This window comes from Macaca mulatta, chromosome 16 (genome assembly GCF_049350105.2).
Source record: "Macaca mulatta isolate MMU2019108-1 chromosome 16, T2T-MMU8v2.0, whole genome shotgun sequence".
In the NCBI taxonomy this organism is placed as follows: domain Eukaryota; kingdom Metazoa; phylum Chordata; class Mammalia; order Primates; family Cercopithecidae; genus Macaca; species Macaca mulatta.
Window position 1 is genome coordinate 60,975,565 of NC_133421.1, and position 22,433 is coordinate 60,997,997.

The following is a 22,433-nucleotide window of genomic DNA, read 5'->3' on the forward strand; positions in this document are numbered from 1 at the left end:
ACTTTGGGAGGCCGAGGCAGGTAGATCACCTGAGGTCAGGAGTTTGAGACCAGTCTGACCAATATAGTGAAACCCATTTCTACTAAAATTACAAAAATTAGCTGGGTGTGGTGGCGTGCGCCTGTAGTCCCAGCTACTTGGGAGGCTGAGGCAGGAGAATCGCTTGAACCCGGGATGTGGAGGTTGCAGTGAGCCAAGATCGTGCCACTGCACTCCAGCCTGGGCAACAGAGCAAGATTCTGTCTCAAAAAAAAAAAAAAAAAAAAAGTTGAACTAGTTAAAAATCAACACATGGGGCCGGGTGCGGTGGCTCATGCCTGTAATCCCAGCACTTTGGGAGGCCAAGGTGGGCGGATCACGAGGTCACGAGATCAAGACCATCCTGGCTAACACAGCGAAACCCCATCTCTACTAAAACAACAAAAAATTAGCCGGGCGTGGTGGCGGGCGCCTGTAGTCCCAGCTACTCGGGAGGCTGAGGCAGGAGAATGGCATGAACCTGGGAGGTGGAGCTTGCAGTAAGCTGAGGTGGTGCCACTGCACTCCAGCCTGGGCAACGGAGTGACATTCTGTCTCAAAAAAAAAAAAAAAAAAAAAAAAAAACACATGCTGAATGAGATTAGCAATTTATAGAAGTAAACATCCCAAGAAATGGCCTGCAAAGATATGGCTGACAAAACTTGTAAACACCTAAATCCATTCTAGCAGTCTATGTATTCTCAAGGACACAAGAACCAACGTGTATTAAAATCTAGCTAAACAGAGGCCAGGCACAGTGGCTCACGCCTGTAATCCCAGCATTTCAGGAGGCCAAGGCAGGTGCATCACTTGAGGTCAGGAGTTCAAGACCAGCCTGGCCAACATGGCAAAACCCAGTCTCCACTGAAAATACAAAAATTAGCCCAGTGTGGTGGTGCATGCCTGTAATCCCAGCTACTTGGGAGGCTAAGACAGGAGAATTGCTTCAACTCAGGAGGCGGAGGTTGCAGTGAGCAGACATTGCACCACTGAACTTCAGACTGGGTGACAAAGCGAGACTCTATCTCAAAAAAAAAAAAAAAAAAAAAAAAATCCTGCTAAATGGACTGACAGGAATGGCTGTAGAAGTCTAGAAAGAAAAAAAAGAATTTGCATGTTTTCCAGGGGAAAGGATTTCCTGTCTTGGATGTGGCCATTGTAGCCTCAGGATGCTAGCCATTGATCCCATCAAAATTCTTGGCTCTAGGAGAATGATTTGGCAAGCTGACATTAGAATCCCAAGCAGTCTAGAAACATATTTCTCACTTACAATTATTAAAATTAACCGTCTGAGGTGGGAGAATCACTTCAGAAGGTCGTGCCAGGAATCTGAGACCAGCCTGGCAACACAGGGAGACCCCATCTCTACAAAAAAATTAAAAAAAAAAAAAAAAATCAGCCGGGTGCAGTAGTAAACACCGACAGTCCCAGCTACTTGGGAGGCTAAGGCAGCAGGAGAATCACTTGATCCCAGAGGTTTGAGGCTGCAGTGAGCTATGATCACACTGCATTCTAGCCTAGGAGGCAGAACTAGACTCTGTTTCAAATAAATAAATAAATAAATAAATAAAGTTAACCTTCTTTCTCCTATACCAATGTCTTGTGAATTTCGGTCCCCTGGGCTTGCTCAACCATGGGGTGGGGGACCATGGCTTAAATTAAGCCTCTGCCCCCACAACACTGAGGACAGAGAAGGCACTTGGTCACAAACTTCAGTGCAAAGAATCTGTCATCCAGGCTGGAGTACAGTGGCGTAATCAGAGTTCACAGAAGCCTTTAACTCCTGTGCTAAAGCTATTCCTCCCCTCTCAGCCTCCCAAAGTCCTGGGATTACAGGCATGAGCCACCACGCTAGGCCCCAGACCACTCTTAACTGCTCTGGCCTGCATCAGCAGGTCTCTCCCTCCTCAGTGGTAAGGAAGCTTCTGCAAGAACAATCTTCCGGTGACTGGAAATACAGTAGTAAACCAAAAAAACCTCTGCCTTTGTGGAGTTTATGGAGAGAGAGACAACAATAAGCATAATAAATAAGCAAGTTCTACAGAATATTTGACAGTGATGACTGCTATGGAGAAATATAAATCAGATGAGGCCAGGTGTGGTGGCTCACTCCTGTAATCCCAGCATTTTGGGAAGCCAAGGCGGGTGGATCACAAGCTCAGGAGACCAGCCTAGTCAATATGGTGAAACCCCATCTCTACTAAAGTACAAAAATTAGCTGGGTGTGGTGGTGGGTGCCTGTAGTCCCAGCTACTTGGGAGCTGAAGCAGAAGAATCGCTTGAACCCAGCAGGCAGAGGTTGAAGTGAGCCGAGATCACACCGCTGCACTCCAGCCTGGGTGACAGAGAGAGACTGTATCTCAAAAACTAATAATAATAATAATAAATCACATGAAAGAGGATGAGATAGGTAGAAAGAATGGACCTCACTCACAGTGACTTTTGAGCAGACTTAAGGACTTTCTCTATTGTCCAACAAAGTCAAACATTTTCCACATGGTTCTCTCCAAGTAGCAGATATCTTTCCAGATAGGGTGTGTTACAGCTCCCTAGTGAGCCTTGGATAAATTTAAACTAGTGTTGACTCCTTATACACCACTCAGTGAAATTCAGCATGCACTTGCTTCCAAGCCACTGCTCAATCTTACTGTTTGTCCAGGAGTAACGTATTCATTAGTCTAAACTGTGAACAGTACTGAGCAGTAGTTATCAGTTAGTCCTGCAGCATCCTGGCATTTAAGATAAAGGGCAAGCTACAAGATTAGAGCAGGTTAGAACGTATTTGATAGATTCATCAGTTTACTCTTGGGTGGGTGAAGGTTTTCATCATTTATAATCATTTATAGCTTGCCCCTTTCCACAAATAATTTGAAGAGGAATATTTAAATCTCAAACCAAGTGATTATCCACTTGTTTCTTTAAGATCTCCAAACCTAACCCAGTATCTTGTCTGCCTAAAGACCACCTTATATCCAACCAAAGTCACTTGCCATTACTAAATGGACAAAACTTGTTTCATTTTGTTTTTGAAACAATAAAGAGTCTTGCTGTCACTCAGGCTGGAGTGCAGTGGCACAATCACAGCTTACTGCAGCCTTGGCCTCCTGAGCTCCAGCAATCCTCTTGCCTCAGCCTCCCTAGTGACTGGGACTGCAGGTATCCACCACTACTCCCAGGTAATTTCTTGTAGACATGGAGTCTCACTCTTTCCCAGGCTGGTCTCAAAACTCTTGTGGCTCAAGAGATCCTCCCACCTTGGCCTCCCATAGTGCTGGCATTACAGGTGTGAGTCACTTCACCCAGCTGGCAAACTTTTTATGACCTAGAATTCTTTTATCATTTTTCCTTCTGTGGGCCTACTCTTCAAACGATTTTGCTTACCTATCGAACTACATTAACTAAGTATTAAATCCTCTGCTTTTTTTTTAATTGACCAAAGACAGACATTGCTACCAATCAGAGCTTCTAAAAAGAGACAACCGGTTGATTATTCCAGCCAAAACCAAGAAACATGAAGCTTTTAAAGTAAAATGGCTGCAGGGTAACTCAGGTTGAATGCAAGATTTCTGTTCTTAGACTATTTCTAAAATCCTGGGATAGCCATTTCTACCTTGGTTGATCCCTAAGAACCTGGAGACTCCATGCTGGGAAGGAGTGGCTTTGTTCAAGCCTCCTGCTAAACAGAAGAGAAACCCAGTTCCACAGATAACTAAGACCCGAAGCCGAGGCCAAGAGTCCAGGCCCCCAATCCAATGTACTTCCCTGTGTAACACATTCTATCTGCCTTTCTTCTTTTGGTTTTCAATGTTGATTTGATCATGGAAAGTGAAGCAGAGGCCGGGCGTGGTGGCTCACGCCTGTAATCCCAACACTTTAAGAGGCTGAGGCGGACAGGTCACAAGGTCAGGAGATGAGACCATCCTGGCCAACATGGTAAAACACGTCTCCACTAAAAATACAAAAATCAGCTGGGTATGGTGGCACGTGTCTGTAATCCCAGCTACTCAGGAGGCTGAGGCAGGAGAATTGCTTGAACCCAGGAGGTGGAGGTTGCTATGAGCCAAGATCATGCCATCTTCACTCCAGCCTGGTGACAGAGCAACACTCCATCTCAAAAAAAAAAAGAGAAAAGAAAAAAGAAAAAGAAAAAGAAAGAAACAAAGTGAAGCAGAACAAATGCACCAAACTCCTCCAACCCCTACCACAAGCACCACCCCATGCCCGGCCCACTCTTACCTTGCTCACAGTTCTCTACTGTCCCATACTGAGCCAGCAGGCTGTCCAGTACCTAGGAGCATGAAGAAGGGAAGTACACTTAACTCTGAGTCCCAGGACCCTTGCAAAGCAGCCACTGGACACCCTGCATCCTAAAGCAATGGGGCATACACAGAGTCATAGGAGTGTTTGAGCATTATTACCTGTCCAGTGTAACCTTTCTGGGGTGCTAATGCGGATGGGGTGTCTTTGCAGGACTGTACTTAAGTTCTGCCTTAAGGGCTTTTTGGGAAGCAGACCTGGGCTGCCTGGGTCCCTAAATTATCTTCTGCCACACTACCAAGTTTAGGGCTTAGGAAACACTCATCTACCATCTCCCTAATGCCTCTCACCATAGGGACAACCTAAAAGATGGGGCTGTGGGTTAAGAAAAGATAAGGCTGGGCGCAGTGGCTCACTTGAGGTAAGGCATTTGAGACCAGCCTGATCAACACAGTAAAACTCTGTCTCTAATAAAAATACAAAATTAGCCGGGCATGGGGGTACACGCCTGTAATCCTAGCTACTTGGGAGGCTGAGGCAGGAGAATCGCTTGAACCTGGAGCAAGAGGTTGCAGTGAGTCAAGACCACGCCACTGCACTCCAGCCTGGGCAGAGAGCAAAACTCCATCTCAAAAAAAAAAAAAAAAAAAAAAAAACAGAAAGAAAGGACGAGGAAGGACGGACGGAAGGAAGGACGGATGGACGGACGGACAGACGGGACCCAGGCCTCCCTGGCCTGGCCCCAGACCTCCCCAATCATTTCTGGCAGCTCCAGCTGGTCCAGATGTACTTTCTAGGCTCCAGTATCCCATTCCATTTAGAGTTTCCCCCAAACACTTACTTCCCATCGGAGCTGAGGTGGAATATTTCGGATTTGAATTTTCCGGCTCCTGAAAGTAAAGAGGGAGCAGAATTAAAGAAAGCTCTGAATACATGAGGGGTCTGTAAACTTCCAGTTTCTAATCCTTTTTTTTTTTTTTTCTTTCTTTCTTTCTTTTTTTTTTTTTTTGAGACGGAGTCTTGCTCTGTCGCCCAGGCTGGAGTGCAGTGGCCGGATCTCAGCTCACTGCAAGCTCCGCCTCCCGGGTTCACGCCATTCTCCTGCCTCAGCCTCCCGAGTAGCTGGGACTACAGGTGCCCGCCACCTCGCCCGGCTAGTTTTTTGTATTTTTTAGTAGAGACGGGGTTTCACCGTGTTAGCCAGGATGGTCTCGATCTTCTGACCTCGTGATCCACCCGTCTCGGCCTCCCAAAGTGCTGGGATTACAGGCTTGAGCCACCGCGCCCGGCCACGCAGTTTCTAATCCTTGCCCCAGTTTCTATTTCCCTACCTTCAGCTCACCAACACCATAGTCTTAAAATCTAAGAATAAACTTTTAGGAATGGAAACTTGCAGTAGGGGTACCTTGCTTTAGAGACGAAAATTATCATGAATGCTACCACACCTAGGAATGCAGAATCAGGTGTTCTAAGCACTCAGTTAACATTTCAAACAAAAAAACACACACACACACACAACTGTTTTGTTTATCCCACTACTTTCTCACTCATTCCTTTATTCAGTAAGCAGGTTACCATAACTATGTTCCGGGCACTAGGAATACAAAGCTAAATAAGACATTATTTTTTATTTTTTATTTGTTTTTAAGACAGAGTCTCGCTCTGCCACCCAGGCTGGAGTGCAATGGCACGATCTCGGCTCACTACAACCTCTGCCCCCTGGGTTCAAGCGATTCTCCTGCTTCAGTCTCCCTAGTAGCTGGGATTACAGGTGTGCGCCACCACATCAGGCTAATTTCTGTATTTTTATTAGAGACGGGGTTTCACTATAATTGGCCAGGCTGGTCTTTTTTTTTTTTTTTTTTTTGAGACAGAGTCTCGCTCTGTCCCCTGGCTGGAGTGCAGTGGCGCGACCTCGGCTCACTGCAAGCTCCGCCTCCCGGGTTCCTGCCATTCTCCTGCCTCAGCCTCCCAAGTAGCTGGGACTACAGGCACCCGCCACCGCGCCCGGCTAATTTTTTGTATTTTTTGTAGAGACGGGGTTTCACCGTGGTCTCGATCTCCTTACCTTGTGATCCGCCCGCCTCGGCCTCCCAAAGTGCTGGGATTACAGGCGTGAGCCACCGCGCCCGGCCAACCAGGCTGGTCTTGAACTGCAGACCTCAGGTGATCTGCCCATCTCGGCCTCCCAAAATGCTGAGATTACAGGCATAAGCCACAACACCTGGCCCAAGGCATTATTAATTAATCTAACAACCATTTAATTAATACCTACTTCACATACTACTTTGTTCCAGATGCTGGAAACACAGAAATAAACAAAAGAGACAAAATGCCTGGTTGAAGGTGTTCACAATTTATTAGGTGAGATAATATACACAAACAAATCACAGCAGGATATAGTGCAGTGGTTAAGTCCTTGGCACAGATACGGATTTAAACCTATGCTCCACTTACTAGTACTGACCTTTACAAGATTGTTTAACCTCTTCAAGGCCATTTCATTCACAGGGTGGTAGGTGATGCTAGAAAATGTAAGTACTTAAAATTTGTAACAATAGATGTATCTGTGAATACTAAGGTGGGAGTGATTAACACAGGTACAAGTCAGCATAATGCCACTACTTTTCTCTTTCCCAGTAACTATACAATATTTTTTTCTTCCCAGCTTTATTATGACTATTATTTACTAACAATCTTGTAAAGTGCTCTGTCACCCAAACTGGAGTGCAGTGGCATAAACACAGTTCACTGCAGCCTAGACCTCCTGGGATCAAGCAATCCTCCCACCTCCCACCCTCCTGTATAGCTGGGACCACATGTGCATGCCACTATGCCCAGGTAATTTCTTCTTCCCATCTTTAAAATGTAATTTTTAGGCAGGCGTGATGGCTCATGCCTGTAATCCCAACGCTTTGGGAGGCCGAGGCAGGCCAATCACTTGAGGTCAGGAGTTGGAGACCAGCCTGGTCAACATGGTGAAATTCCCTCTCTACAAAAAAAAAAATTAGCAGGGTATGGTGGCACGTGCCTGTAATTCCAGCTACTCAGGAGGCTGAGGCAGGAGGATCGCTTGAACCAGGGAGGCAGAGGTCACAGTGAGCCAAGATCAAACCAGTGCACTGCAGCCTGGGCAACAGAGTGAGACTCGTTAAAAAAAAAAAAAAAAAGGTAATTTTCCCTAAGGAAGGCTTTCAGGTTCAGGACTGACTCCCAGATCACTTGCTCACCACCCAAATCAATGCGCTAATCCCTGTGTTTAAGACTTTTAAATTGACTTAATGCATTGGTCAATTGCATTTGTATCTTTGTTTATCCTTGATCACAAACTCTTAGTCCAAGGACAATGTCCAAAAAAACTCTAGTGGCTTGAAGGAAAACTGAACTAGAAAGTAAGAAAGTCTAGTTCTAGCCCTTAACCTGCCCCTGACTGGCTGTTCCTCTAATTAAGCCTCTCTTAAGCTTCGGGCCTCAATATTCCTATCTGACATGCCAGCCCTTGCCCAGCCTGGGGGAAAGGGTGCTGAAAACATAAGGGACCAGAGAAAAGGGATGCTAAGCTCTAGCTGTAAAAGCATTGACCTTGGCTATCCTGAGCCAGTTCACTCACTTCACCCATTCACCCATGTGACCTCAATATCTCCAGCTTTACAGTGGGTACAAGCAAGGTCTCTGATATTTTCTAGCCTGCCATTCTAAATATGTTAAGGAAAACTCTCTGAGGGATGAAATAATGGGGAAAGAAGGAAATAAGTATTGAAGAGAATCTCTGCGGCTTTCTTTGGTTTGTTCATGAACTTGACCTAAGTAGGTCAGATTATAGCAGGACAAAATAATAAGATACAAATCCAGTTCCAGGTCCCCAAATGCCATCAGACCACCTTTTTGTGATTCAATTCATTGGCCAAGAGGGAACCCCTGCCTTTACCCATGTGAGGAATTTCCCACAACTCATTTGATGACCAACTAGACAGACTGAAAATGTAGAAGCCCTCACAATGAAAGCAAAGCTGCTGGAAGAAATGAGGAAAAGAAATGGCCATGCCATTGGAAGAGTGAGAACACAGACCTAGTTTAACACCTATAACAGGTATTGCCCAGGCCCAGGCCCAGGACCTCCCTCAAGGGAACACTTCTGGATGAAGGGCAGAGAGGTGGGGGTGGCTTACCTGGGAGTTCAAACCAGTAAGGGCCTAAGGGAACCCCAGTTTAGGAGCCCAGTTTGAAGTGTGCTCTTTCAAGATGGTCCCTTAGTACAATCTAAGGTCAAAGGTCAAAATTCCCTCACACTTCAAACTCCCAGTTTTAGAGGCTTTCTTTCGTGGAGGGGATGGGGGGAGGAGAAGGGTGGCAGTGGTGAAATCAAATCTCTGCTGGGATGTTAATCCATATCCTGAAAGCAATGGCAGGCAGATCGTCTGGAATGTCTGGAATGTTCCAGGAGAGGGAGGGGGAGGAGGGCAGGGCCACCCAACCAATGAAAGAAAAGACATCCTGGCAGCCCTCCCCCACCCCCAACCAGCAGAGACTCACCCAGCCCTCCAGGGCACACACCCCACCCTGGGAACCCACTCCAGGCCCCTCCAGGCCTCCTTTCAGCAAAGCCCCCAGCCCTGATTAAAACACAACGAAGGGGCAGGGAGGCAGAGGCCATGAAGAACCTTTGTCTTTTAAGCCCTTGGCCCAGTTTCTGTTAAGTATGGTGCTACCTAATTTCTTTCAGGCCCAAAGCACATGGGGCATTGCTGAGAACTGTAACCTGTATTTTCCTTCGCTTGGTCCCAGTCTCATTCATTCCACAAACACTTAGAGAAGGCCTGGTGTGGGCTGAGCTCCGGCAGTGTATTGGGAACTTGGGGGATCCAGATGGAAGCTAAGAGCACCCTAACTGGTTACTTCTTCACTCTGAACCTTAGTTACCTCCTATGAAACTTGAATAAGGCTTTTATGAAGACTTCAAAGAGAAGTTGTATAAAACAAGCTGCTTGCCATGTAGTAAGCACTCAGTCCATGTCCAAGTCCCCAGTCCCAGGGAACTGGAGCATCCACACTAGCATGGAAAGAGGCAGGCGGGTAGGGTTGACGATAGAAACAATTATTAAGATTTTACTTATGCACTGGTGGGGAAAATAGTGAAAAATACCACTGCCTAGAGCCCCACCCCACTCCCCCATCTCCCCAGTTAAAGGGTCCAGGTACCAGGGACCAGGGACCCACTCCAGTACTTCAGTAGATCAGCTTCTACTAGAGCTGCGAAGTGCCTTTGCCCTGTGGGCAGTATCTCCTGGGCACCTTCTATGTGCCTAGATTGCCGAAACCAATGAACATCCATTGTTCAGAAAAGGAAGGTGAACTCTGAGTTCATTAATTCCCCCTACCCTCTTCCACCCTCCTATAGCTGATAAACCTGTGGATTCAAAGAATGAAGCAACCAGTCCCTGGCAATAAAGGCAACAGTTGCACCAGCCTATTTTCCTGGGTGCCAACATGCTGTGGCTTCTGGTACCCTCTGCCTGCCTTGATCTACAGAGCAGTTATCAGGTCCTGGGCCAGGGGTGGGGCATGTGGGGGCAGGGGCGGCAGCTTGCCAGATACATAGTAGCTATTGAGGATTCACCTCTCAAAGGCTGCTGGGCCAAGGAGGGGGCATAAGAGCAACAAAGACGGAGTGACCATTCTCCAGAAGCCCAGGGGGGATTCAGGAGAAAACAGAGGGAAAGAGCATCCTTGCAACAGCTTAAGAAGCTATGTAGGGCCGGGCACGGTGGCTCAAGCCTGTAATCCCAGCACTTTGGGAGGCCGAGACGGGTGGATCACGAGGTCAGGAGATCGAGACCATCCTGGCTAACACGGTGAAACCCCGTCTCTACTAAGAAATACAAAAAACTAGCCGGGTGAGTTGGCGGGCGCCTGTAGTCCCAGCTACTCGGGAGGCTGAGGCAGGAGAATGGTGTAAACCCAGGAGAGACAGACAGTGAGCTGAGATCCGGCCACTGCACTCCAGCCCGGGGGACAGAGCGAGACTTCATCTCAAAAAAAAAAAAAAAAAGAGTTCAGAGAAGTGTCACTGACTTGACTTACACCAAAGAGAAAAGAAAACAGTTCTCAATTAGGGAAGAGCCTACTTTTTTTTTTTCTTTGAGACAGAGTATTGCTCTGTCATCCAGGCTGGAGTGCAGTGGTGGGATCTTGGCTCACTGCAGCCTTGACTTCCCAGGCTCAAGCGATCCTCCCACCTCAGCCTCCTGAGCAGCTGGGACCACAGGCACATGCACCATCACGCCTGGCTCCAATTTTTTTTTTTTTTTTTTTAATTTGTAGAGATGGGGCCTCACTATGTTTTCCAAGCTGGTCTCACACTCCTGTCTGTCCTCAAGCGATCCTCCCACCTCAGCTCCCAAAGTGCTGAAATTATAGATGTGAGCCACCACACCAGGATGACAATAATTTGACGTCATCAAATACCTAGTCAATGTTCAATATGCCAAATAATCACTTTTTAACTAACTATGGAAATAGGAAGCTGGGAAAAGAAGTTAATAGTTTAAAGAATTATAGGTGGGATGTTTTGATTTATCGGAGTGCAATTCCATGGCACAGACCCACTGTTCACTGGGTCATGTGAACTCTTAAAAGTGTTTTCTATTTTGTCCTCCAGCCTAAAGTGAGTTTACTTTGGCAAAGGCCTTCTGTTCCCTTTATGTCTTCAAAAAGGCAGCACAGGGACAGTGCAAAGAGTCTGGATTCAAACAGGCTTTGGGTTCAAATTCTGGCTGTGGTTCTGTGTGGCTGTGTGACTCAGACAAGATACTCAACCTCCCCATCTCAGTACCCTGGTCTGTAAAACATCCATTGACACCACCTTAGTGGGTAGGGAGGATTATGAGAGATAATGAATCTCAGAGCCTGGCATGTTAATTCCCTTCGGTTAAAGTAGAAGTTAGGGCCGGGTACCGTAGCTCACGCCTGTAATCCCAGCACGCTGGGAGACCGAGGTGGGTGAGTCATGGGGTCAGGAGTTCGAGACCTGCCTGACCAACATGGTGAAACCTTGTCTCTATTAAAAATATATAAATTAGCTGGGCATAGTGGCGCACACCTGTAATCCCAGCTACTTTGAAGCAGAAGAATCGCTTCAACGAGAGGCGGGGAGGTTGCAGTGAGATCGCACCATTGTACTCCAGCCTGGGTGACAGAGCATGACTCTGTCCCCCACCCCACCTCCCCCCAAAAATACATATATATATATACCCCCCCCCAAAAAAAAATTAGCCAGGCATACACCTGTGGTCCCAGCTACTCAGGAGACTGAGATGGGAGGATCACCTGGGCCCAGGAGGCAGAGGTTGCAGTTAGCTGAGATGGCACCATTGCACTCCAGCCTGGGTGACAGAGTGAGATCCTGTCTCAAACTAAATAAATAAAGCGTAAGTTAGGAGCCAGGCACGATGGCTCACTCCTGTTGTCAATCTTTTAAAGTCATATTGTAATTCTTATATTTTAGAAATACATACTGAAAGTTACAAATAAAATGACATGTCTAAGATTTGCTTCAAAATAATCAGAGCGCAGGGGAAAATGAAAACAGACTGCATATGCATGGTAATTGTTAAAGCTAAGTGATGGGTGGTACATGGAGGGGTTATTACATTATCCTTTCTACTTTTATGTTTGTATTTCTTTCCATAATAAAAAGGTAAAAACAAAAAAGACTGGTAATTCCAGCTCACCCAGTTCTGAAGTCATAAGCAGTTCAAAATTAATAGAAACTAGTATGAAGTAATGAAATTTTCCTTTTGGTGTTCTATTCGAAAGAATCCAGAGCATTGAGGAGCTTATGGAGGCTGGAAGGAGACTAGGGCTTGGGGTCCAAGGGAGGAAGGAGCAAATGCACCAGATGAGACGGTCTCAGAAAGAGGCCTCCCAGGAAAGCAGTATGCACAGTGTGAATGGGAACTCTAGGTCTCAGGGAGGGAGGCTGAAAACAGCCCCTGGGACTGGGATTTCTCTAATCCTCTGCAAACCTGCTTTCAACCTCCATACCCAGAAGCAAGGATGCCATTTTCAATCACATTTATGGCCTCCCTCACCCCTCCCTAGAGGGAGAAGTGCCTTTAAACTGGGGTGGGGCAAGCCAGTTGAAGGAAGGGAGGAGGGCAAGGTGGGAGCAGGTTTTGGAATCTTGTCAAGTTTGGGGCCCCAATTCCCCTAAGGCCCCTGTCATGAGTCAAGCCTGGACTTTCATCTCCAGCAAAGAAGTAGGATTAAACCCGGATCTTCAGATTAGAACCTTCACCTCCACCCTTCCCCCAGGCCAAGCTTCCGGCTCCATGTGTGGTCTTGGACAAGTCAAGCCTTCAAATCTGGACCTCAGTTTCTCACATCTGGGAAACTAGGAGTAGGATTAATCCATCTTAGAGGGTCCTGTGTCCCCAGACAGGGATCAACCCTGTCTACCTATAAGGAAACACCTTCTTAATTAGATGGATTTTCTGTGCCCTAATAGTCTGAATAACTGGTTCTTAACTTCTTTTTTTTTTTTTTTTTGAGATAGTTCCTGTTAGGATAAAAGGCAAGAACACTCCACCAGAAAAATGCACTTTGCACGTCATTTCAAGATTTCAGGGGTTAATGAACACTTTTGAATCCATCCATAACCCCAAAGTAAAGACACACTGCTTAATGCCCATCCCCACCTAACACTTTTAACTTCATCCCAATGATATCTAAGTCTTCAGTCAAGGCTGCAGGCATCTCAAGAAGTAGAGAAGGCATCAGCCTGAAGCAATTAGAAAACAAAGCTAGACTGGGAGCCGGTTTGGGGTTCCCCGGATGCTGGAAAATGAGCAACAAACATGTTTCAAACCTGCAAAAACACACACACCATGCTCACATCATCTAACAGGTACCAGATTTCTAATCAGAAGTCAAGAAGCTGGTGGTTTCTGGTAAGAGTCCAGCTGCTTGGAGCCATTTCTTCGTTGTTGTTGTTGTTATCTTGACAGCTACTATACACTGGGCCTTCTCTGTCCACTACAAAAACCACTAATTACATTTGGCTGCTCTGCTGAGGCTCTTGCAGCGTGGCCAGTCCAACTGAGCAACTGAATGTTTCATTCTGTAACTTTTAAGTGTTAGGCCGCGCGTGGTGGCTCACACCTGTAATCCCAGCACTTTGGGAGGTCGAGGCAGGTGGATTACCTGAGGTCAGGAATTTGAGACTAACCTGGACAACATGGCAAAACCCTGCCTCTACTAAAAATACAAAAATTAGCTGGGCATGGTGGGCATGCCTGTAAATCCCAGCTACTGGGAAGGTTGAGGCACAAGAATCGCTTGAACTTGGGAGGCAGAGGTTGCAGTGAGCAGAGATCATGCCACTACACTGCAGCCTGGGCGACAGAGCAAAACTCCGTGTCAAAAAATATATATATATAACTATTTAACTTTTTCAACTGTAAACTTTATGAAATTTAAAAACAGAGCAAGTGTTTCCAGTCAAAACGTAGCATCTGAATTTGGAATGTGTTAAGTATAAAATAAAATATGGGCCGGGCGCGGTGGCTCAAGCCTGTAATCCCAGCACTTTGGGAGGCCGAGACGGGCAGATCACAAGGTCAGGAGATCGAGACCATCCTGGCTAACACGGTGAAACCCCGTCTCTACTAAAAAATACAAAAACTAGCCGGGCGAGGTGGCGGACGCCTGTAGTCCCAGCTACTCGGGAGGCTGAGGCAGGAGAATGGCGTGAACCCGGGAGGCGGAGCTTGCAGTGAGCTGAGATCCGGCCACTGCACTCCAGTCTGGGCGACACAGGGAGACTCTGTCTCAACAAAAAAAAAAAACAAAAAATAAAATAAAATAAAATAAAATAAAATAAAATAAAATATGGCCGGGTGCAGTGGCTCACACCTGTAATTCCAACACTTTGGGAGGCCGAGGTGGGTGGATCACCTGAGGTCAGGAGCTCAAGACCAGCCTCATCAACATGGCGAAACCCCATCTCTACTAAAAATATAAAACATTAGCCGGGTGTGGTGGCAGGTGCCTATAATCTCAGCTACTTGGGAGGCTGAGGCTCAAGAACCACTTGAACCCAGGAGGTTGAGGTTGCAGTGAGTTGATTTCATGCCACTGCACTCCAGCCTGAGCAATAGAGTGAGACTCTGACTCGAAAAATAATAAATAGGCCGGGCGCGGTGGCTCAAGCCTGTAATCCCAGCACTTTGGGAGGCCGAGACGGGTGGATCACGAGGTCAGGAGATCGAGACCATCCTGGCTAACACGGTGAAACCCCGTCTCTACTAAGAAATACAAAAAACTAGCCGGGCGAGGTGGCGGGCGCCTGTAGTCCCAGCTACTTGGGAGGCTGAGGCCGGAGAATGGCATGAACCCGGGAGGCGGAGCTTGCAGTGAGCTGAGATCCGGCCACTGCACTCCAGCCTGGGCTACAGAGTGAGACTCCGTCTCAAAAAAAAAAAAAAGAAAGAAAAATAATAAATAAATAAATAAATAAAAATAATTTTAATCTAGTTTAGAATACTAGATTTCTAAAACTTGAGTACCCTCCAAAAAAAGATTAAATATCTCTTTAATAATTACTTATACTGATTGCATGTTGAAATCATTTTTTATATGTTGAGTTAACTATCTTTAAAATTAATTTCACCTGTTTCTTTAATATGGCTCGTAGAAAATAAAAACTTAGGCCGGGCGCGGTGGCTCAAGCCTGTAATCCCAGCACTTTGGGAGGCCGAGACGGGCGGATCACGAGGTCAGGAGATCGAGACCATCCTGGCTAACACGGTGAAACCCCGTCTCTACTAAAATACAAAAAACTAGCCGGGCGAGGTGGCGGGCGCCTGTAGTCCCAGCTACTCAGGAGGCTGAGGCAGGAGAATGGCGTAAACCCGGGAGGCAGAGCTTGCAGTGAGCTGAGATCCGGCCACTGCACTCCAGCCTGGGCGACAGAGCGAGACTCCGTCTCAAAAAAAAAAAAAAAAAAAAAAAGAAAATAAAAACTTACATGTATGGCTCACATTGCATTTCTATTGGACAGTGCTGGGCACTGTGCTACAGTACCCAGCACACAGTGATTGGCATGGTCCCTGCTTTCACCAGGTTTAAAGTCCAGCAGGGGACTTGGTTTGATTTGGTTTGGTCTGGGATAAGAGAACAGACAAAGCTAACTGGGGAGTGAGGGAGGGATGCTCACTGGACCCCTTCAGAAGTAGATGATTCTGCTAACTCTTCAACAAGAGGGTTCCATGTGGCTGACACCAGAGTAGAAGCCCCCTCCCAAAGCTGGCCCCTCTCCCAATTGTCCCTCCCATCTGGAAGTTGCCCTAAGGTGCCAACCTCTGCCTTTTCCAGAAAATCACAACTGACTCAGCCCTTCCTCCCCACCCCACCTCCTTATCCCTACAGGGTAGAGAGGCGGTGAAAAAAAAAATTGTCCAAGAAAACTTCTGAAGGGGGCGGACCTGGCACGCTTCAGGCATGGCAGTAGCTGAGAAAAGGGGCGGGGGCGGGGAGGGGAGGAGGAGCTGGCCAAAAGCCCAGGGCTCTGTGCCAGGCTGATCCAGAGGCAGGGCAGCCAGACAGGCAGGAGGACAGGCAGGAGGACAGGCGGGCGGGCGGGCTGTCGGGTGGCAGGCTGGCAGGGGTAGAGGCCAGAAAACATTGACCTACTGGGAGATGTGGGACTGAGCAGAGCAGATGCCACCACCACGAAGAAAGCCAGAGTGTGAGGGGACTGGAAGGCAAGGACACCACTGGAATGCAACTATCACCCTGTGAACAAGGTCTTTTAATGTATGTGGCATACACACACTGCCTCCTTCCTATACTCCTTGTTGGGGAAAAATAGGAAAGAAAAGCAGGTCACCAAGAGCTACTCTGGGCTGAACCCTTCTTCCCACTCCTCTAGAGGGCTCTTCTACCCATGTTTAGGGGACAGAAGGGAATCACTTAGCTTATATGACCAGACACACACACACACACACACACCCCTTAATCTGTCACCAGTAAGTTCCAGTTGAAAAACATCAGATTGATACATTGAGGTAGAAAGGAAAGGGGGTAAGCCTCTGAAGCCTGAGAGGATACTAAACAGTCACCCTCATTTCACAGATGGAGAAACTGAGGCTCAGAGAAGGAAACAGACTTGCCAACTTGGAGGCAGGACTAGTAGGCTGCTTGTGCTCACTGCACCAAACTCCTCTGCTTTCTCTCTGAAGACAAGTGTTAATACAGCAGAAGCCTGAACAGCCCCGACGTCAGGAGCAGGAAAAGTGCCCATATTCTGTATGGTTAAGCGCGTGCCAACTGGCTTTTACTGCATGCGGCTCTAATTTGGGCACGGGATTTCACTTGCAGAAGAGCTAAGTGCCCTATGATACGGCTGAATGGCTGTCAGGGAGATTTTTTAGCGGGGTGAAAGGGTGCTCACCAAAAATTCCTACCATGCAAAATGTCATCTTGCTCTGGGGGAGGAAGAAAGCAACTTGTGGAAGGTACTAAGTGGCGGGGGTCAAGCTAACCTCAGCAAGAACACTTTGCTCAATTTGCCTATTTGGGAAATAGTTTGACAAGAAAGCCCATCTGAGCAGCCCCCAAGGAGGCCAAAACGAAGCTCTGGGACAGCCCAGCTCTTTCCAGACAATTCCACATCAGCCTGGGCTAACTGCCACCCTCTCCTCCATCTTAAGTGACTCCCAAAGGGGAGAGGTGGTCATGTGGAAGCACAGAGAATATGGGGGGGTCCCTGGGGTGGAGTGAGGGATGTGGAGAAGAAACCATCAGGACAAACCTAAAGTATGAGGACAAATGGAAAAGAGATGACCCAACAGGAGCTGTGCAACTGAGCCTTCCTGCTGGAAGCAGAGATGGGGAGGCCCCCTCAGGCACACTGCTCAACATCCTTCTCAGACTGGCAGAGGGAAGGGAAGAGTTTCAGAATCTTCCCCCGGGGTCGGGAAGGTTACTAAGCTCCGACAGAGGGATAGGTGGAGGGCAGGAAGACCATCTCCGGCCCGGCCCCGCCTCCCTGGAGATGCTGGTTTAGCTCTCGCCCCCGGTGGAGATGCCAGCCTCTCTCCAGAAAGCTTAAAAGCCATAAGCTCACAGCCGGGTGAAGTAGCTCACGCCTATGATCCCAGCACTTTGGGAAGCCGAAGCGGGCGAATCGCTTCAAGTCAGGAGTTCGAGACTGGCCTCACCAAATGGTGAAACCCCGTCTCTACTAAAAATACAAAAATTAGCCGGGAGTTGTGGCGCATGCCTGTAATCCCAGCTACTTGGGAGGCTGAAGTTGTAATGAGCCGAGATTATGCCACTGTACTCCAGCCTGGGCGACAGAGCACACGCTTGGGCACTCGGGGGCTCAGAGGCCCGGCCGAGGATGGAGCTGGTGCCCAGTGGAAGGCGTCATGCGAGGTGCCTTGGAAAGGGACAGAGTCGGGCTCTGTTCCGTGAGAGGGACAGCCGAGGTGGCCCTCTCAGGAGCAAGGAGAGGAAACCAGACCAGCCTCCAAAGCAATCAGTCTTCGGCAGCTTCCCACTGCACCATGAGAAGGACCCGACGGACATCCACGTGCTCCTCGTGGTCCTTAGTGCCCCCTGGTGAGGATGGGCAAACATCTGGGCACCAGCCAAGCAAGCGTCTGCGTATCCGTGAGTGGCGGGCACTGCGCAGGAGCCCTCAGGGATCCGTATCTCCCCCTAGCTGCCAACCATGACCTGCTGGTGGGAAACAGGCACTGCTGCTGGCTTCTTCCTGGCGGGCGCTTCGTCAGCCAGTCTCTCCCCTGACACCGGCCCCTGCGTGGCCCTCCTCCCCTTCAAGTGCCCTCTCAGGGTAGGTCTTCCTCCCCATGGCTCCGCACGGTCTAGAATGTTCTACCACCAAGGATCCTGTCTGGGAGGACTGAGTGCCTTCCAAGATGGTTCTCGCCTATCCTTGGCCAGGAGGAGGGGACAGCCAAGAGGACCCAGGCGGTGAACACGGCCCCTCGCGGTGGAGCAGGGGAAAGCGCAGCAGAGCGGGCCACTGAGGGGGACGGCGATATGGGGCTGAGACTGAAGGAAGACTGAGGGGGATAGGGACTGAGGGGGAGAATGAGAGAGAGACTGAGAGGGAGACTGAGGGGGACGGGGACTGTGGGGAGAACCACTAAGGGGGATAGTGCGGTGCCTGGGAAGGGCGGCGGCAGCTGAGGCGGGGGAGGGGCGCCCTCGTGAACGGGCAATTGAGAACTGAGATGGCGCAGCTGAGGGGCGGGCTATCCCCGCCTGTGCCCACAGCCGCCCCCTCCCCAGCCCCTCTCACCTAACCCGGGAAGCTGAGCACTCGCCCTCCCACCCCGGCCTCTGGGTGGGCTGAGGCCGCAGCGCACAAGGAGGGGGACAGAGCAGCCACCCAACCCCTCCGCTACAAGGCTCCGCAGAGTCTCGAATGTTCTACCGCCAAAGCCCCCTTGGGCGCCCCGACTCGCTCCAAACCTGTCCGGCAGGCACCAGCGGCCCTCGGCTACCCGCCCTGGGCCCCGAGGGGGAGGGGACCCGCGCCAGGGGCTGCGGGGTGGGGGTGGGGACCAGGACTTTGCCCTTTGTCTCTCTCCAGAGCCACCGGCCGGTCGAAACCCGACCCCATGGCGAAGCCAGGCAGCCGGCGAGGGGCAGTATCCCCCTCCGGGGTCCTTTAGTAAATCCAGACCCGACCTCCCTGTGGTCAGGGCTGTGACTGAGGTGGTCCTGTGGGGGAAGGGGGCTTCCCGCCTGCACCAGGCCTGCAAGCATTTAAGTGGCAACCGGTTGGGGGTAGGGAGCCCGGGAGAGGCTGGAAGTGGGGCCGCGGAGGCTGGAGGGGAGAAAATGGCCCGGGAGGCGGGATTCCTTAGAGACCTTGGCTGGGCCGCGGGAGGAGGCGGCACGGGGCGGGAGGCCTCCCACTGTGAGGCCAGGAACTAAGGCCTGGGAGCAGGGTGGGGGCACGGAACTAGGAGCCTTCGGCGCCCGCAGAGGAAGAACGCTCTCCTCCCGTGAAAGTCCCCAAGGCCTTCTGGGAAGCTCCATAGCAAAGTCACAATAGAAGTCATACTCGCCCCCATGCAGAGTAGGGCATTTGTTTGGGGGTGAGAATGACCTTTCAGCCCTTTTGGGGTATCATCAATTAATGATCTTCTTAATAACTCACCTTTGCATGGTGCTTTAGAGTTCACAAAGTACTTCCCTTTGCCCACACTATGAATCTGGAACCACTACAAGAGGCTGAGTTGAGCCTCTCAACAACAGGGGAGACTGAGAATATTGCTACTTCCGTTCTGCAGATCAGAAAACTGGCTCAGAGAGGTCAAGGTGACACGGGCCAGCAAATGTCACTACATTGTGCAGCCTGTTCCTACTTGCCAGGAGAAAAAAAAGTAACTGGGTTCCTGATTTTTTAGAAACTAAAACGTATGGAAGCCAGGCGTGGTGGCTGGTGCCTGCAAACCCAACACTTTGGGAGACTCAGGCTCTTGCTTGAGCCGGTAAAGTCAAAGCTGCAGTGAGCTGTGATCGTGCCACTGCACTCCACCTGGGTGACAGAGGGAGACCCTGTGTAAAGAAAGAAAGAAAAACTAACATGTTGGAACTATGAATTATGATTCTGTAGACTTGTAACAAAGGTCAACTCTTTGTCCTTTCCTGCTGGGAGGAGGGAGGAGGAGAAGGAGGGAAAAGGAAGCATCTCAATTCCCGCCCTTCCCCCCAAGCTCCCATTTTCCCGTGGGTTGAACCCAAACAAAAGGGGGGGTGGGAGGATCAGCCTAAAGCTCCAGCCCTGGTACCTTCCAGAAGCGTCAAAGGATGAAGGCTCCTAGAACTCAAAACACTCATCCAGCTTATTTTATGAGGTTTCTGGAGATGGGGAGGATTCAGGTGAGGAAACAGAGTCCCAGGAAAATAGATAGTGACCCCAGATCCCACACCTTACACATCTGCAAAAGGACAGGCTGAGACTGACACCTAAGTTCTAACACCACTCAGATCCTTCTTCCACTTTGTTCAGCTTCCTCTCAGTGTATTATTTCATTCCAACAGAATTCCCATTTCCCATCTTCGCCACCCAGACAAGGGGAGAAAATTTGGACCCATCCAATCTCAATTTTCTTCAACTGACTTTATCTGCTAAGCTTACGCCCCACTTCCCAGCGCCTGCAAAAAAAGCTCAAGAAAACCTCCACCTCTCTGGGTACTGGAGGATCACCTGTTCCCAACCTTTTCTTTTCTTTTTTTTTTTTTTTTTTTTTTTTTTGGGACAGGGTCTCATTCTGTCACCCAGGATGGAGTGCAATGCCACCATCATAGCTTATTGTAACTTGAAACATGTAGGCTCAGGCAACCTTCCTGCCTCAACCTCCAGAGTTCGCACCTTCTAAGGGAGCTCAACTTTGGAAACAGAAATGCCTGAGTTTGAAATCCCAGTACTCCTACTTATTGAAGGTGTGACCTTAGTTCAGATTCTTCTGTAGAATGAAGATAATACCTTCAGAGTTCTTTGGGAGATTCGGTGAAGTAACAGCATGATCTGAGTAGATACTCAATAAATGCTCCTGCAATTGTAGACAGAACTCATCTTTTGAGCCTTACCACCTCACAGTGCTCAGAAGCAAAGATGCTCAATAAGAGAAATAAACAGGAGTGGCTGCCCTATTAACTGAGAGCCTCATTTCTGTGAATCCTCACTTAATGCCTCCCTCTTCTAGGTGAATGGTCTGCCCAAAAACAGCTTCCTGTCCATCCACAAGGCTGTATTTGTTTTTGTTTTGTTTTTTTGTTTCTTTTTTTGAGACACTCTCACTCTGTTGCCCAGGCTGGAGTGCAGTGGCACGATCTCGGCTCACTGCAACCTCTACTTCCCGGGTTCAAGCGATTCTCCTACCTCAGCCTCCCAAGTAGCTGGGATTACAGGTGCACGCCACCATGCCCAGCTAATTTTTGTATTTTTAGGAGAGACGGGGTTTCACCATGTTGGTCAGCCTGGTCTCGAACTCCTGTTCTCAGGTGATCTACCCACTTCAACTTCCCAAAGTGCTGGGATTACAGCATTTTGTATTTTTAGTAGAGACGGGGTTTCAATGTTAGCCAGGCTGGTCCACGAGGTTCCTCTTAACCCATTCCTATATTTTTTCTGCCTTGCCTCCAAAACCTAGATTAGCTCTAAAGCCTCCCTCCTCTATTTTTGTTCCTGAGTTTGTGTGCCTCCCATTTTAGTGCGTGGACTCCTGGACTCTGTACTCTCAGCTTTTCCTGGATTTAAAGTGAAAATGCTGGAGGGCAGAGACTTGGCCTTGTACCTCTCTCTTTTGGGAGCCCTCTCAACCTCTATGTCTCACTTCCCCACCTGAAAAAACCCAATAATGCTAAATAAAAACTCAATAAATAATCAGTATTTAATGCAGGAAAGGGACACACAAAGGCTTCCATTTTCTTTAGAATGAAGAGGTGACCGAAAAAGTAAAACTGGCAATAGTTTTTAAACGGCCATTTTTTTTGAATCCCAGCACTATTTACTGGAAATGACCAGAGGGAAGGAGGAATGGGTAATTTATTATTTGATGGGTACAGAGTTTCAATTTTGCAAGATGAAGAGTTCTAGAGATAGATAAAGGTGATAGTTACACAACAATGTGAATGGTTTTTTGTTGCTTTTTTTTTTTGAGATGGAGTTTTGCTCCTTTTCGCCCAGGCTGGAGTGCAGTGTCGCAATCTCAGCTCACTGCAACCTCCACCTCCTGGGTTCAAGCAATTCTCCTGCCTCAGACTTCCGAGTAGCTACAATTACAGGCTCACGCCACCACGCCCGACTAATTTTTTTATTTTTCGTAGAGACAGGGTTTCACCATGTTGGCCAGGCTGGTCTCAAACTCCTGACCTAAGGTGATCCACCCACCTCCGCTTCCCAAAGTGCTGGGATTACAGGCGTGAGCAACCGCGCACAGACATGAACGTTTATGTCACTAAACTATATACTTAAAATGGTTAAGGTGTTAAATTTTACCTTTTTGTGTATTTTACAATTTTTTTTTTTTTAGATGGAGTTTTGCTCTTGTTGCCCAGGCTGGAGTGCAATGGGACGATCACAGCTCACTGCAACCTCTGCCTCCCAGGTTCAA

The 22,433-nt window shown here is 48.5% G+C and overlaps 1 protein-coding gene across 4 annotated transcripts in view; it reads right to left on the minus strand.

Moving 5' to 3' along the window:
* IGF2BP1 (insulin like growth factor 2 mRNA binding protein 1) overlaps positions 1–22,433 on the minus strand; it is a 55,086-nt gene that overhangs the window by 19,750 nt on the left and 12,903 nt on the right. For 2 of the 4 annotated variants that reach the window (NM_001193921.3, XM_077968614.1), the window contains 2 exon segments: positions 4,255–4,306; positions 5,117–5,165. In NM_001193921.3, coding sequence (NP_001180850.2) covers positions 4,255–4,306; positions 5,117–5,165 — 101 coding nt within the window. 4 annotated transcript variants of the gene reach the window in all.